General features: G+C 44.9%; 1 protein-coding gene across 1 annotated transcript; it reads left to right on the forward strand.

Annotated features, from left to right (window-relative positions):
- Window positions 1–9,812: 9,812 nt before the first annotated feature.
- On the forward strand, window positions 9,813–11,036 carry LOC116609985. Its single transcript, XM_032370784.2, has one exon. It carries the CDS (start codon window positions 9,813–9,815, stop codon window positions 11,034–11,036), a length of 1,224 nt encoding a protein of 407 aa, XP_032226675.2.
- The last annotated feature ends 5,364 nt before the right edge of the window (window positions 11,037–16,400 follow it).

The following is a 16,400-nucleotide window of genomic DNA, read 5'->3' on the forward strand; positions in this document are numbered from 1 at the left end:
AAAACTCTTATTCAAATGTACCTCGGCCTCTTCATCGTCAAGATCTTTATCAGAAGACAGAGCAACTGCAGTTGGTGGTGAGATGTCATAATCAGACGCTGGATCTGAATCAGATGGCAAAGAGTTCAGATCTTCCAAGTCGTCATCATCTGAGTCGGCTAGAATCACCTCGACTACTTCCTCGGTCATAAATGTGCGCTTTTGTGCAGTATTGGCCGCCATTTTGTATCCAACAATGCATTGCTGATCCCATACTGCAACATTCTCTATTTCCTTACAATGAAAGCTAATCAAGTTTTCTCACTCTTGCTTTAGAAATAAAGAGAGACAGAGTAACACAAGCAATCATAAACATGCAAAAAAACTGTTTTAATTTTCTACTTCAAATAATATTCGATCACATAAATTCCTGTTTATTCTTTTGATAAGCAAAAACCCCACCCCCTCCAAAAGGGTTGTTTTTCTACTTTTTATTTACAATAGAGGAATATAAAAAGGATTTTTCCAAATTTAGATGTTTTGTTACATTGTTTTGCTATTAAAACTTTGTTTTCAGCAAACTGTTCCCAGATAAATTTTAGGAAAAGTCGTAAAATTTTAATGCTCTAGCCCTACTAGGTCAAAAGTTATTACAGCTCAAAGGTGCTGGAGGCCTCAAAAGCCCCCTCCCATTCTGAATAGGGTTAACGGTCCTACTTGCTCTTGCCTTCTTGTACCTTCTTGTGGTCTCTCCTTAATCCGCTAGTGAGTGGAGGCAACATGTGTGAGTGGAGGCAACATGTGTGAGTGGAGGCAACATGTGTGAGTGGAGGCAACATGTGTGAGTGGAGGCAACATGTGTGAGTGGAGGCAACATGTGTGAGTGGAGGCAACATGTGTGAGTGGAGGCAACATGTGTGAGTGGAGGCAACATGTGTGAGTGGAGGCAACATGTTGACAATTTTGATAACCAATGTGGAAAGTTTTTGTAAATAAAGTCAAAATGATGATTTTTTACCTCAGATTTTTTAACCTCTTAGATGCATTGATGATAGTTTAAAATAACAAGTCTTTACAATTGTCTTTTTTCTAGGAACAAAGTGAATTTTTATCTTTAAAAACTTCGTTGGATTTTAAGATATTTACGTTGGGGTAGAGTCGAGGACGGCGTACACGCAAGATTTTAGCGCGCGCTACCACATTTTTTCTTTTGCGCCGCCGTCCTTCCGCCGTCCTGAATCTTAATAATATCAACATTTATAGAGCGCCTAATCAATAATTGCCCTAGGCGCTTTTTAATTACATTATGATATATATGTATTAAATAAACATTACACAATTCAAATCATTCACATTCATAAATTGTGTCTAGTAAAAAACGAAAGCTGTCTTCAGCCACAAGCCACGTCTCAAGGGCATTCCACCTTATATCAGCTATTTGTTTATTTATAGCGTTTTCAATTTTCGCTGTATACTGTTATATAGATAAAAAGCTCTGAAAAGAAAAATGCATTTCCTGATTCAAAGAGGCGTAAACATAGTATTTAGCAATGATTAACGCGAAATTTGATATTTTATTGTTTGGGGTTGTTACATTATCCCTATACAAGACCAACCCAAATGTTAGATGAAGTTTTGCAAACCAAAAAAAAAACACGCGTTGAGTAAAATTGAGTAAGTGACGGGCCATCCGTAATTAATGGACTGTCGAGCTCATGATTGATATACAACTTATCTGGAAATGTTTTTTTACTGAAGTAGGCCACTTGTCCGTTTCTCCTTGCGTCCAGCAGCTTATCTGACTGTAATTTTCTGCGTCTTACGATTTCTTTCGGCAGATCAGCGGAGATGCCGAAATTGGACTTCTTAGGAATTTCTTAAACGCGTGAAAATACCAATTCGCGTTCTTGGTATCGCAAAAAAAACGTTTGATTATTGGCCTTGGCTCCGGCTTTCTGCGATTTCGTGACCCGACTCTGTAAACTCGCTGGAATTCCAAGTGATCAACTTCTTCGGGATTCATCTTCAGCTGGTCTTGAAAGAAGTTACGAATTGCGTCCACGTTTTCTTTATTTGCCTAGCCTTCTGGCAGCCCGTAGATACGTAGGTTCTCGCGTCTTTGATATACCTCGGCTTATTCTCTAATTCTGCGCGGTACGTCCTATCGACAACTTCTGCATCTTTAGCTTGATTTTCATATCGTTTAACTCCTTATTGAAGAACTCGATGGAATTTCACTTTCTTATCTTTGCCTTCTCGCTTCGAGTGCTTCAGATTCTAGTTTGGTCGTTCGACGTTCTACATTAATTACTTTAGGGTCTATTTTCTTTTACAAACTTGTCAATTTATCCAGCACAAGATCCAACTTTTTGCTTATACTGCCAAATCTTGTACCATTCCTAGTGCTATAAGAATTTCGTCTCTTACAGGACTCTGACACGCAGAAGAAGGTCGTATTTGGGTTTTTTCTGCTGACTATTTTGATGTATCTTCAAAAGAGACTCTCGTATTAGTTTTTTCCCACTGGGGAGGTAGTGGAGCTTTCCGAATCATCTGACGTCGCTCTTTCTCCATTTGTTTTTTCGCTTAAGTATACTTGAATTTTCCGCCATTCACTTCACTTACACGGAGCTCTATAAAAGCACGTCTACACCCAAATCATGCTCGGCCCAGTCAACTAGACGAGAGACATAAACGCAGAATAGAAAGCTCAACAGTATCACATGCCGCCGGTAAGTCAAGCAGTAGCATCGAGTTTCCACCATCAAGATGTCATTTTGCACCTGATAAGAGCTGCATCCGTAGAATAGATTTTTTTATAAGAAGATTGGAGGAGGTTAAGGACAACGGCGACGTCCCATGCTGTGTGTATCTTGGAGTTGGTGGACGAGAATTCAGTACACCTTGCATGATTCGAACATTGTATGAGTTTTGGCCGATTGGATGATCATCGATTTTGGGAAGAGTAGATGAGAAAGCTGAACGAAGAACATTAAGAGATCTGTATGCGAGTCCTCTGATGAATGATTTCATTAGGAAAATAAGGATTGTCTTCAGAGGTGCCAAAATAGGATCAACTTTCCTTCTAATACATCGGCTGCTCCAGTGGCTCTAGCTTGAGTCGTACGTCTTACGTGTGAAGCTACAAATTGCTGCAATCAGTAAGCTGGTAACTGCTGGAGGAGTGCCTTCTGCTTGAAAACTCCGGTAGAGACTAGGCTAGGTATAGTCGTTGGTGCATTGGATGAATCATTTTGCGGTCGGACGGGTTCTTCAGAGTCAACTGTTGACTGGATTGTCTATTATCCAGCTTATTTTAGCTGGCTCAGTTGCACCCTTTTCAAGTTTCAATTTGAAGGCACTGTTAGCTCGGTCAACAAGCGTATTCTTGACATAACTTTTACCACTGTCACTCCATTGAACTCATAAACAGTTAAGAAATCTCTTAGTACATTAACGTTCTGTCAAATAATTCTTGCGTAATTCCCTTCTTTGTTCCCAGCATCCGCATAAATGAGTGAACTCTGGATTGTACTTGATCCGCAGCCATTGTTGTTTACTTGCTTTTGGCGGGAAGAAACGAGCCTGACCTAAACTGCCTCTCTTGGCAGGTCTTCCCAGTAACTGCTATAAGGGCTATTGGAAAATGTTTTTTTTAATCAAAATCTAGAACTAGACCCTTATATAATGTAGTGTAGTGCAGTGTATTTGTAATACTAACAGACAGAAAAGCTTTTAGTTATAAAAACATTTTATTACGAGGACTCGAACCAAGCGAGTAGTTCTGTTTTCAAAATTGAATAATTATATTATCGACAGAAGAATTTTGCAGGTTGTTCACGACTCAAGACAGTCACGAGTAAATTGGAAATTTCAATAGAAAATGTTAAGTACACCAATAAAGAAACACAAAAATAAGCTTAAGGTTTTGGTAAAGGTAAATTTGAACCACTGTTTTTGTGGTTTTTGCAAAACCTGTATCAATAGTTCTTAAACTTTATTTTTGCCAAAAATTTTTTTCCAGAAATCGCATTCTAAGACGGCTAAAAATGTGCCTTTGCTGTTTCCCGTGACCTGTTGACCGTGAATTCACGCCAAATCGTTGACTTTTTTAGAGTATTATTTTGAGGCTAGAACTCGAGCTTGTCGGGCGTAACCTCGCGACGGGTTTCAAGATATCGCCTTCAAATTTTCGGGATCTGATAGATAATTATGCCATGTCATAATGTGTGTGAGGAATTTTCGATTTTCGACTGAAGATCGCTTTTATAGCACTTTTACTATCCAAATTTCGAAAGAAATTGATTAGTGCTTTTTGGGAAAAAATGTAAAGAAAAGTGCTCGCGAAGCCAAATAATGCCAAAAAAGGTGCTAGCACTTTCGGTAAGAGCCTAGTCAATACAGAAATAAGCATTAGCTACATATATATAGTAAATTGGAATCAGCGAAATTTTACTCACAATCGTCTGCCCCTTAGTCCTTTGCTCTGCTGAACTGCCTATCTTGATTTATTTGAACTTAGCTTTATCTGGCACTGAAGAATTTATTTTTGTATTTCATTATAATTATGTAATCAACTACAGATTTTGTGTTGTTGTTTTGTTTACATTTTGTAGATATTTCAAATGTTCACGCTTCATACTTAAATGTTCGCGGGCTTGTGGTGGGATGTGCAGAACACAGGATGTTCCACCAAAGGGATTTTTAGGGACTTTAAGTATGTAAACTAAGTTGTATCACTTGTTCAAAATCCGCTGAGAGAAATTCTATTGCAATAAGTTCCACCTGGGCCATAAAAAATGAATAGATTGACTGGACTAAACATATTTTTATGACGAAAAGCTTAAATCGTCGATATAAACGAGCATAACGAGCTACTTTGCGTAGAATAGATAAGTCAAATACCAAGTTATAAAATCAAGCAATAAACCAAAATATTACAGCGTTCTTATTATCACGATAACTTTTGTATCCCATTTTAATTAAGCTCCCGTAAGCGACCAACATTTATTGTTCAAGTTTTTGACGCCCAGTGGTCGCTTATGAGAGCAAGCTCTCGTAAAAGACCAGCTCCGTTAACGACCACAATTCTCAGTTCCCAAGATAATCGCTTACGAGAGCTTCAAAATGGATATATACTCGTCATCATAAGTAACTTATTATAAGTACTGTAAAATTTTCAATTAAAACTCACGGAGGAGTCTACAGAAATAACATCATGAAATTGCATTTTTTCAGATAGGTATTTTATGTTACCTGCGCAACCCCTCCACTCCCCCCTCAGTTAATTCTGAATATGCGCCTGCTAAACGTTTACGTTCTTGTTATGATTACCAGAGATAAAACGCTAAACAAAGAACCTTTCAACGAAAAAAATTCTGTTCTTAACGGACTGGTAGTTTGCCATATTACATCACTAAGTGCAATACGTTAGTAGTAAAGGTAGTATGTATATAGGGTGGATTCCAGTCCCCCGGCCGCGCGGTCGTGGCACGTTCTGTTTGGTTGTTGAAAATGGCGTGCTGTGATTGGTTGGATTTGATAGGGCGGAAGTGACGTCACAGGTGGACTTTGGACTTTGACGTGGGAGGGGTGGGGTGTGATTGGTGGCATTTGATAGGGCGGAAGTGACGTCATGGGTGAGGGTATTATTATGGGGTACCCTAAAAACAGTATATAAGATGGAAATTTTGAAGCGAAGAACATTGCTGCTTTGTTTGTTGATGATGAAGTGTTTTTGTAACGTAGAGGTAGAAAAAGTAGGGTCTGCCTTAAAGTGCGGTACTCCTGTAGATTTTTCAAAAGGCCAGATAGGATGTGGCTTTTATTTCAATCAAGACGAGGCCAAAGCAGTAAGAGAGGCTGTCGAGGAGGGAGTTAACGTTACCGATTTTCCAGTGTGTGAACATAACCTCATTTGCCGTGTCATAACCTCATTTGTGAGTGAGCCGCGGTAAGTTTTCCAACGGTCGTGTGTATTTTGCGTGTGACGTGAGACCTCCAAACAAGAAATGCGACCGGTTCGTGTGGGCGTAGCCGCCGAAGGAAGCAATGAAGACGAAGGCAGTGCCACTATCGACACCACCCTCCAAGAAGAAGGTCAAGGGCAAAGGCAAGAAGCTCCCTACAACTTGCGTATGCGTAAGCGTTCCCGTTCCCCCGCCCAAAGAAGAAGAAGTGGAGGAGGAGGAGATGCCGGATGTAGTGGAAGTGATACCGATGGCGAAGAAGCCGAGAAAGTAGTTGCTGTCGAGAGTGACACTAGCGATGAGGAAAATTCCGCGGATGAGGAGGAGGAAGAGTCCATGGAGTCTTATAACGAACTTGATGAGCCTCAGGCAACTTACGATGTGATTGACACGTATAACGTCATGCATGTCGTGAGTCATTATGTGGAGGCGTTGATCCTTGAACTGATGGGAGAGTGGGCTCGCTTTGTGCACCGCGACAATGTGCTGTGGAATAAGACATTTTATAAGGCCAGAGCTACCCTGAAGGACTGTATGGAATTGACATGGGAGGGACTGCAAAACCTGAGTGATAGACTTGGCTTGCTGTGCAAGGCTATTGGAAATCTTACATTCAAGATTTGTTGGAATGTCTAACCCCCATGGATATTTTAAAGATGCTCCGGGAGGGGGAGTTGCCTGGCTTGTTGCGGGGAAGAGAGGAACAAGTTTGGGGTGTGACCAGAGACATTGCGCGTCAAATTGAAGTGGAAACTCCTTCACCCGTCACCCCTCTCTCTTAAAGAGAGAAAAGAGACATTTGCTTTGTTATAAATGTTTTATTAACCATTTGTATTTTTATTACAAAATGTTTTAAATAAAATAATGTTCTTTTTAAAAAAGTGTCCCTTTATCTTCTTCTTTGACCCGTGGCAAAGTCTATGGTCCCTGTGGGGAGCCTCAGCCACCATCCACTCTTCTATCCCCCATCCATCTCTGTAATCAACCTCTCTTGATGTAGTGGTGATAGCTGAGATCATATCTCTTGAGTGATGGTTATTGTAATTTTTTTCATCATCGGTCGTGGCGGTGGGAAAATTTCTCCTCGACAGAATGGACAGGTAGCCCGTAGACCTTCGAATTGCTGGTTCCTGATCCATTTAGTGAGGCAATGGGAGTGGAGAGATTGCTTGCAGTATTTAATCACCTCCATTGGTTCTCCCTCATTCTCTTGGCAGATGATACATTCATCTTGCTCCATTATTATTATTTATTATTTTGTGTATTTTATTATTTTGAATTTTTTATTGCTTTGTCGTTTTTGAGTCTTGGTCTGACTGTGAAGTGATCCCGGTTCGTCGTCGTCTTTTATAGACCTTCAAGTAGGTCACGTGTATCGACGAGATCATCGGGAACGCTCTTGATTGGTTAAGGGTTGTATTGACCAATCAGAGGCTTGGAAAACGGAAGACGTCATACTGATGATGTCATGGCTTATTTTTATACCCTCCCCTCCCCCTCTCTTTATGCTTTTTTCTTAAAGGGTTAAAAGTGTTTTTTTTTAAAATAAAATAATGGTGACGGGAGCCCTGTGTATCGGAAGACGTCATACCGATGATGTCATGGCGTATTTTTTTTACCCACCCCTCCCCTCTCTTTTTGCTTTTTTGTCATAAATGTTATAAAAACAGTATAGAGTGTTTAAAAAAATAAAATAATGGTCACGGGAACCCTGTGTATCAATGAGATTATCAGGAACGCCACTGATTGGGTTAAATGTTTTTATTTGTACGATTAGAGGGTTAGAAAAAACGATGAAAAATAAAATGATTGGTTTATTTTTTAGAAAAAGGTATTTTTAGCTTACTAGAATTCAAGCTTTTTGATTGGATAAGAGTTTTATAAAAGAGGTTGCATTTTCACTCGCATTTCAGTTTGTTCTTGGCGAACTTCGCCATGGCTTATGATGGTAATGATGATAAGTGGCTAACCCAATTGTTAGAAGTGTTACCTGATCCCGAAGAAGAAGAAGTGGAAAGTGATTGACTTCTTCCTGATTTTTTTCACGATGATCTCACTGAGTCGGACTTACCTCAATTTAGTTCCTTTGACAAATTGTTTGACTATTATTGCACCCCAGAGGGGTGGGTGAGGAGATTTCGTTTGAAGATCCTTTTTTGAACGAACCTGGGCCTTCCGGGTTGCAACAACAACAAGAAGGCCGTGGAAAGAAACGCTCCCTTGATAGTGATGATGATGAGGAGGAGGAGGAGGACGATGTTACGTATGATTTACGTCAAGTGACTACTCGACATTCTACCAAAATGCGTACTGACTGTACTGATTACGAATTTTCGGTCGATCTACCTACTCGTGGTACTATCAAGGAAGCTTTGGAGGATGTGGAGCGGGTGTTAGACCGGGTCCTCGACGATACGCTACGCGGGGTGCAAAAGCACGATTACGCTCGCCTTACTCTCGATGCCCCTGCTCTCAAGAACCCCATTGCTTTACCGTTTATGCGCCGACATCAACTTACTCCTCAGCGCATTATGGGAATCGTTGAGACCGTGGTGCAATCGAACGAGCAGTTTGTGTTGCAAGGTAATTTCCATCTTCATGTCGTAGGCACGCACATGCCTTATGGGGCTGGGAAACGACCCAAGTCTAAGAAGAACCCTGCTACCCTGGATACGGGTGATTTAGAGACTTGGCTTAAGGGAAAAAGGGGCATTACTCGCGTTAGGAATCATGACGAACTGTGCGCGGCTCGAGCAATCGTGATAGGAATGGCTCATCTCACTGAGGATCCTGACTATGTTAAGTTGTACAACCCAAAAGATGGTGGCGCTAGACTTCCCTTGCAGACGGAGCGCGCTCGAGCATTGCACCGCGATGCAGGAGTCCCTGAGGGACCGTATGGTCTTCCCGAGATTCAGCAATTTCAGCGCTATCTGGGTGAACGCGGCTTCGAGCTTAACGTGGTGTCGAGGGAACACGCGAAAACAGTGATCTATTCCGGTAACTTACCTGCTCCCGAGTACAGGCTCTACCTCTACTATGCCAAGGAACATTTCGATTAGATCAATAGCATGCCGGGGATGCTTGGTCGATGTTATTATTGTACGAGCTGTCAAAAGGGGTACGATCGAAAAAATCACAAGTGTAACAACCAATGCTATGGGTGTGGAGAGCAAGAGTGTTCCCCCTTGGTTCCACCCGCCAAACAAGACCATCGTTGGGAGTGGCAGTATTGTGACGAGTGTTACCGGTACTTACGTACGCAGACGTGTTTCGAGAACCACCGACGTGTCAAGCCTCGAGGACTCCCAGGACTCTTGGTCGTATTGCCAACGGTACCACAAGTGCGAGACGTGTGGTAAACGCGTCGATATGATGGATCCGAATCGGAAGGAAGGAGAAGAGCATGTGTGTGGAGAGTACAATGAGTGCAAGAAAGTGGTCCCCCCCGATCATTTGTGTTACGTGACGGTGGGTAAAGATGCTCTCCCGAAAAAGAAGAACAGCACTGACGATGATGACGATTCGATGCGATCATCTTTGATTTCGAGGCCATGCCTCTGGAAGCCAATCATACTGTGAATTTTGTCAGGTTGCAAAAACTGTGTGAGACCTGCAAGGGGTGGTCTATGGATCGCCTGAAGTGCGAGACGTGTGGACTTCGCAAACGCAGTTTTACCACGGTACAAGCGTTTAGCGACTGGTTGTTCGATGGGAGTAATGCCGGCTACACGTGTTTGGCTCACAATTTCAAAGGTTACGACTCCTATTTCATCCTCGAATACCTTTTTACGAATGGCTTTAAACCCGAAGTGATTTTCACCGGGGGAAAGGTGACGTACCATCAAGTCGCTGCGGATCGACATGAAGTGCACCCTGAACTTTCTGCAGATGCCTTTGAGCAAGCTCCCCAAAGCTTTTGGGTTTGATCACGTGACCCAAAAGGGAACGTTTCCTCATTTTTTCAATACCTCCGAGCACCAAGACTACGTGGGTCCAATGCCCGACTTGAGTTATTACGTCCTTCAAGGGATGAAAGAAGAAGATGCCTGCGCCCTACGTGCCTGGCACCAAGCCGAAGTGGCTCGTGGTGCCGTGTTTAACATGCAAGAGGATCTCGCTTCCTACTGTCATCAGAACGTTGAGGTGCTCAAGAGAGCGGTACTCGCTTTCGACGAGCTCATCATGACCGCTGCAGGTCTTCATCCGTTTCAGGTGGCCATCACCATTGCCTCGTTGTCCAGCCGTATACTGCGCACCAAGTTTCTGGAGGAGAAGACTATTGGACTGATACCCACGCGCGGGTACCGTGGCCATGACGTGCAATCTCTGAAAGCGTTGCAGTGGTTGAAGTACATCGAACATCGCGAGGGAGAAGGAGTGTTTATTCAGCATGCCGGGAACCGTGGCGACGTGCGCTTGGCAGGTCGGATCAAGGTTGACGGGTACGCCGAGTCTACCAACACGGTGTATCAGTACCACGGTTGTTTCTACCACGGTTGCACCACGTGTTTCCAGCCTCATACCGTCAACCCTTTGACGAACACCACGATGCAAGAGCTTCACGAGCATACGCGTGCGGTGGAGTTGCGTCTTAAAGCTCAGGGGTACAACTACGAGGAGGTGTGGGAGTGCCAGTTTGACGCGCAACTCAACACACACCCCAAACTGCGAGCTCTCGTGGGGGATGTCGAGCACGGAAAACCTCTTGAAGCTCGTGATGCTTTTTTCGGAGGAAGGACCAACGCGATTCGACTGCATTGCGTGGAGCAGGGTGAAGAGATTCACTATTATGACTTTACGTCGTTGTACCCGTGGGTCAATGCCATGTGCGAGTACCCCGTGGGGCACCTCGACGCGATCCTTACCGAGAATTTCGAGGAAGATCTTCACGCGTACAAGGGATTGATGAAGCTACGTGTTTTACCGCCTCGCGACCTTTTCTTCCCCGTCCTCCCTGTCCGTGTCAACGACAAGTTGATGTTCCCTCTGTGTCACCGGTGTGCCCAAGAGGAGGAGCAAGGCTCGTGCACGCATTCGGACGAGGAGCGGGCGTTCACAGGAACGTGGGCCCACCCCGAGATTTAAAAAGCTCTAGAGAAAGGCTATCGCGTGATCCGTGTGTACGAGGTGTGGCATTGGGAGCGCTGGGCACGGCTGTTTGAAGTACAAACAAGAAGCGTCGGGCTGGCCCAGCTGGTGCACCACCGACCCCGACAAGATGCAGTACATCGACGATTACGAACGCCATCAAGGCGTCCGTATGGATCCTAGCAAGATCGAGAAGAACCCAGGCCTCCGCTCCGTGGCGAAGATGGGACAGAATTGTATGTGGGGGAAAGTTTGGTGAGCAGCCCAACCCCCAACGTACCGAGTACGTGGACGACCCCAATGCCTACTTTGCTCTGCTGAACAACGACAGTATCGAAGTGAATGATGTGCTCATCGTGAACGACGACCTCATTCAAGTTCACTACAGGCTGGGGGGAAAGTTTCAAGAGTTGAAACCCCACACCAACGTGGTGATTGATGCCTTCACCACGGCGTACGCGCGCCTCAAGTTGTACGATGTGCTGGATGGGTTAGGGGAACGCTGTCTGTATCATGAGACAGACAGCGTCATTTTCTTAAATCGCCCTGGAGAGTGGAAACCACCCCTTGGGGACTATCTAGGAGACCTGACGAGCGAGTTGGAGCCAGGAGACTTTATCGATCGTTATTCGTCCACGGGACCCAAGAGTTACGGGTACACCACGCAACAGGGTCATTCCACGTGTAAAGTGAAGGGACTTCATATCAACCTTCGTACGGCTGATTGTGAATCTGACCACCATGTTTGAACTCTTGCGCGTTGAAGGTGCGGTGGCGGAATAGCGTCACGTTACTCTCCCTTACACCATTCAGCGCAATGTGCACGACAGAACTCTACACACGCTGCCAGCGCACAAGACTTTTCGTGTCGTGTACAACAAACGCGTGCGACATGCGCACTTACCCTTATGGCTATTTTAAATTTTAAAATTAAATAGAGATGTAGATTGATAAAAGCCTTCTTTTTTGTGGTAGTAGGGTGGGTTTTTTTATATAAAAAGGGGGGGGGGGGGGTTGGTAGGGAAGGAATCACTTGTAGCATGGGTTGCTTTGGTGCGGATCCTCTTCAACCGCGTTTCGATTGTCGTACCGTGTGGGAACGTTTACGTGTCTCTTTGCGTGTTGCGGGGGTCGAATCGAAATTCATGCCTCGCAACTCGATGGCCCCCCAGCCCCAGCCCCACCCCCTCCCACACCCACCATCATCCGTGCGCGAAAAGAAGAGTATGAAGAAGAAGACAATGACTTCGATCGTCTTCTTCGCCCAATTTATTAAGATCCGAATCATCCAGCAGCCTTGGGGGAATGGAAAAATTAGTCCGAGCGGTACGTTCCAAAGGAGTACGTCGTGCCCAAGTGAATTCGTGGCTTCGGAGCCAGCCCACCTACACGCTCCATAAACCGTACCGTCGTCGCTACCCACGCCAACGGGTGATGGTGAATTGTATGAACGAACAATGGCAAGCGGATCTGTGACATGCAAGCGTTACGCTCGTACATTGACGGGTACAACTACTTACTCACCGTGATTGACGTGTTGAGCAAGTAGGCTTGGGTGGTCGAGGCGTTTGAGTTGATTTTCAAGGGTGGAAGCCAGCCAGAAAAACTTCAAACGGACGATGGTACCGAGTTCAAGAATCGAATCTTCCAGGCGTTTCTGGAATCCAACACTTTTCCACGCGAAGTGAATTGAAAGCTTCTGTGGTCGAACGATTCAATCGCACTCTCAAGACCTGGATGTGGCGTTGGTTTACCCACAAGGAGACACGCCGTTACGTGGACATGCTACCGCAATTGGTGCACAATTACAATCACTCGTACCATCGTAGCATCCGACGTGCTCCTGCGGACGTGGTCACGTACGACGATGCTCAGGAGGTGTGGGCTATCTTGTACGGGAAAAAAAGACTGGGGGACCCAAAGAAGAAGAGGGCCCCTTCTGTGGTCGAAAAAGTTGCCTTTGTAAACAACGCCTTGCATTCGATGATCAAGCAAGTCAAGGTTGAATTGAATAACAGGCCCGTTACACTACAATCGGATTCGTATGCGTACCGTGCCTACATCGAATCACTCTTTAACTATTCCAAGGAAGGTCAAGAGTCCTACTTGACTGGGGCACTCTGGTACAAAGACACGGCTGGTCAAATGGAAGATACCGATATAACAGGTAGTACTGCTCTAAACCAAGGCTTGAAAACACGCGCCACCTTCACGGCTCTAAGTGCGACCGTTGAACTGACCGGACCGCTATTCTGCGACATCTTCCATTCCGAGCGATACCTACTGGACCAAATCCCCATCAAGATCAGAATTGAACTGCAAAAAACACAATTTGCCCTCATGTCCCATGGTGGAAATGGGAAAATTCAAATTTTCCAAGGGATCATTTCTTCGCCTGTATCACGTGACCCCCACCGACTCTGTCAGGTTAAATCACGCCAATGAAATGCTCAGACACAACTTGGCCAAGTACCCCTTAACCACGGCTGTAGTCAAAACCGAGCAGATCGGAGACGGAAAACGATCCAAACTGTTCAGGAACCTATCCAATAGACTCGTTTTTAAACGGATGATTTTTGGAATCGTCGAGGATGCTGCCTACAATGGTTCATACACAAAGAACCCCTTCGATTCCCAGATGCCCCATCTGAGCTCTATCGAGGTCAAAGTGGATGGAAACGAAACATCCATCTCAAGTCTCAAACATATAGGTGGTGAAGCCATACATTTGTACCACCTGCTGTTCGACAACGTGTGTGGTCCGTATCGCGGAAAAGGACTGAACATCTCACGTGAAGAATTCAAGAATGGGTTCGCCTTATTTCCCCTGGACTTAACAGCTGCTGCTAATGCATCATCCGGGTACTTCCAGCCTCAGTATAAAGGAGTGGTAACGCTCGAATTAACCTTTAGTGAGGCCACCGACAAGGTGTACACAGTCGTGCTGTACGGGGAATTCAACAACAACATGGAAGTAGACTCTGCTCGCAACGTGATGTACGACATTCAATGTTAAAACAAACCTCCTCCTGCTGATAAATGGATGACGGATGGGGAAGGGGAGGGCCATATATTATAAAACTGTAAAAGGTTAATATGAAACCCTCGTTAAATAAAGTTTATTGTATTGTATTGTTTTGAGGAATGATGAATCTTGGACTAGACGCAATGAGGACCGAAAAATTGGAAGCCATGGCACGCAGCGACCCTTACATAGAACCCGTGTTAGAAGGGGTTTTACCCTCAGATCGTCTACCTACCTTCATCCCTGAAGACGGAAAAGGATGCGCAGCATACATTGTGAATGTGGATCCTAGCAACAAACCGGGAAGCCATTGGTTAGCGGTCTACTTTACTCCACACCGGTGCGAATGGTGGGATAGTTTTGGTTTCCCTCCACAAGCGTATGGACAGAACATGGTCGATTTTTGTGCCCTACGCCCCCGACTCGTGCGAATCCACAACGTCTCCAAGCTTTAAACTCTGCCGTGTGTGGACAGTACTGTCTGTTTTTCTTGTGGCACCGTACTCGTAACAAACCTTTGGAAGACATTACTTCCATGTTTAGCACTTACCCCGATTGGAACGATCAAGTTGTGTGCTCGTTTGTACACGACACGTTCCACGTGAGAGCCTTGTCACAACGACGACTACGTGATGGACAACATCGTGTACCGTATTGCCGTTGGCGTCAGTGTGCTGTACCCCAGCACCATTTAGTACGCCCTTAACTACTCATCGACTAACATAATAAGCAATAATAAAATAAAAACATTTGTTGGGTTACCTGTGTATTCGTGTCATCATTTCTACTACTTATAATTGAAAAGAAGTGGTTAAAGTCAGATCATTTACCCTAGAGGTATCGACCAGGATGGATGATCGTCGATTTCGTTGTCCCTGTGCCGTCATGGTCGTGGAACCTAGTCAGTCGGGAAAAACCACCTGGGTCCATGCCTTGTTGCAACAAGCACCTCGGGCCTTTGACAAACAATTTCGTAAAATCGTCTATTGTTACGGGGAATGGCAACCCTTATTTGACTTGATGCAACGCCAATTGGGTGTCGAATTCCATCATGGTTTACCCGACTCCATCACACACCTATTTGGAAAACACGATACCCCAGGCTTGCTCATCATGGACGACCTGATGGATCAAATCGACCGGGTGGTGAAAGTTTTCACCCAAGAATCTCATCACTATGATATCACCACCCTATTTTTGTCACAGAATTTATTCACGTACCGCTTCGATCAACGGTCATTACTTTGTGTTGTTTAAAGACCAGAGGAACCAATTGGGAGTACGTATGCTAGCACAACAAGCGTTTCCAGGGCAGTTAGATTACGTGATGGATGCGTACCGACAAGCCACACAAGAACCTCATGGCTACTTGTTGATGGATTTTCACCAAAAAAAACCCTGACGCCTACCGCCTTCGTTCTCACATCTTACCCAACCAATGTCCCATGTACGTGTACAACCTAGCACCTCCTAAAGTATAAATAGAGAGAAAGTGAACACTCCCCATTGACGACCATGTCTCTTCCACGGCAACAACACCAATTCGACATCCAGCGTGAACTCGCAAGATTAGGGGAGATCCGTTTACGCACCCGACAGGGGAAAGCTACAACTACTGCGGACCTGGTACAAAACTTAATCAGAGATTAAACTCGACCGACCCAAGCATAAGTAATCCTATCAACATCTTGGATGCCTTATGCCAAAAACATGACATTGCCTACTCAAAGAGTAAGAACCTGTACGACAAACACGTGGCTGATGGAAATTTACTAGACGCTATATCAAGAATCCCAAAAAACATTCGACCCGCAAGAACCCCCTTGGGTACGCTCTTTGATTTCTATCAAGAGACAGCTCGGAATGGGTGCAAAAAAGATGAAGATGAAGACGAAGACGAAGAAAAAAGTATAAGTAGAGGTAGAAGGAAAGCCACTCGTTTCAGTTGACGATGGCTAGGTCACGAGGAAGAGGTTCACGTGGCGGTTCCACACGAGGAACACCCCGTAACCGTGGTGGCGTCACCCGGGGACGCCCCACAGCAAGCGCCCGTGCACGCTACAGAGCAGAAGCACAATTGAATCGACGCCATGGTCTCACACCACCCACACCACCAGAAGGGGTTAGCCCCCTTTCCTCCTCCTCCACCTCCTCATCCTCTGCAGCTTCGCCATTCCACAATATTCTCCGAGATAAGTTTGGAGTACCCCTCGAGTTTCCATCACCCCCATCCCTATCAACTCTGTCACCCTTAGCGTCCAGTCCACCCGTGAGTACACCTCGACAACAGCGATGTACCCCACCATCGTTTACACCACTATCCTCGATCTCGCGAC

This window comes from Nematostella vectensis, chromosome 2 (assembly GCF_932526225.1).
Source record: "Nematostella vectensis chromosome 2, jaNemVect1.1, whole genome shotgun sequence".
NCBI classification, from domain to species: domain Eukaryota; kingdom Metazoa; phylum Cnidaria; class Anthozoa; order Actiniaria; family Edwardsiidae; genus Nematostella; species Nematostella vectensis.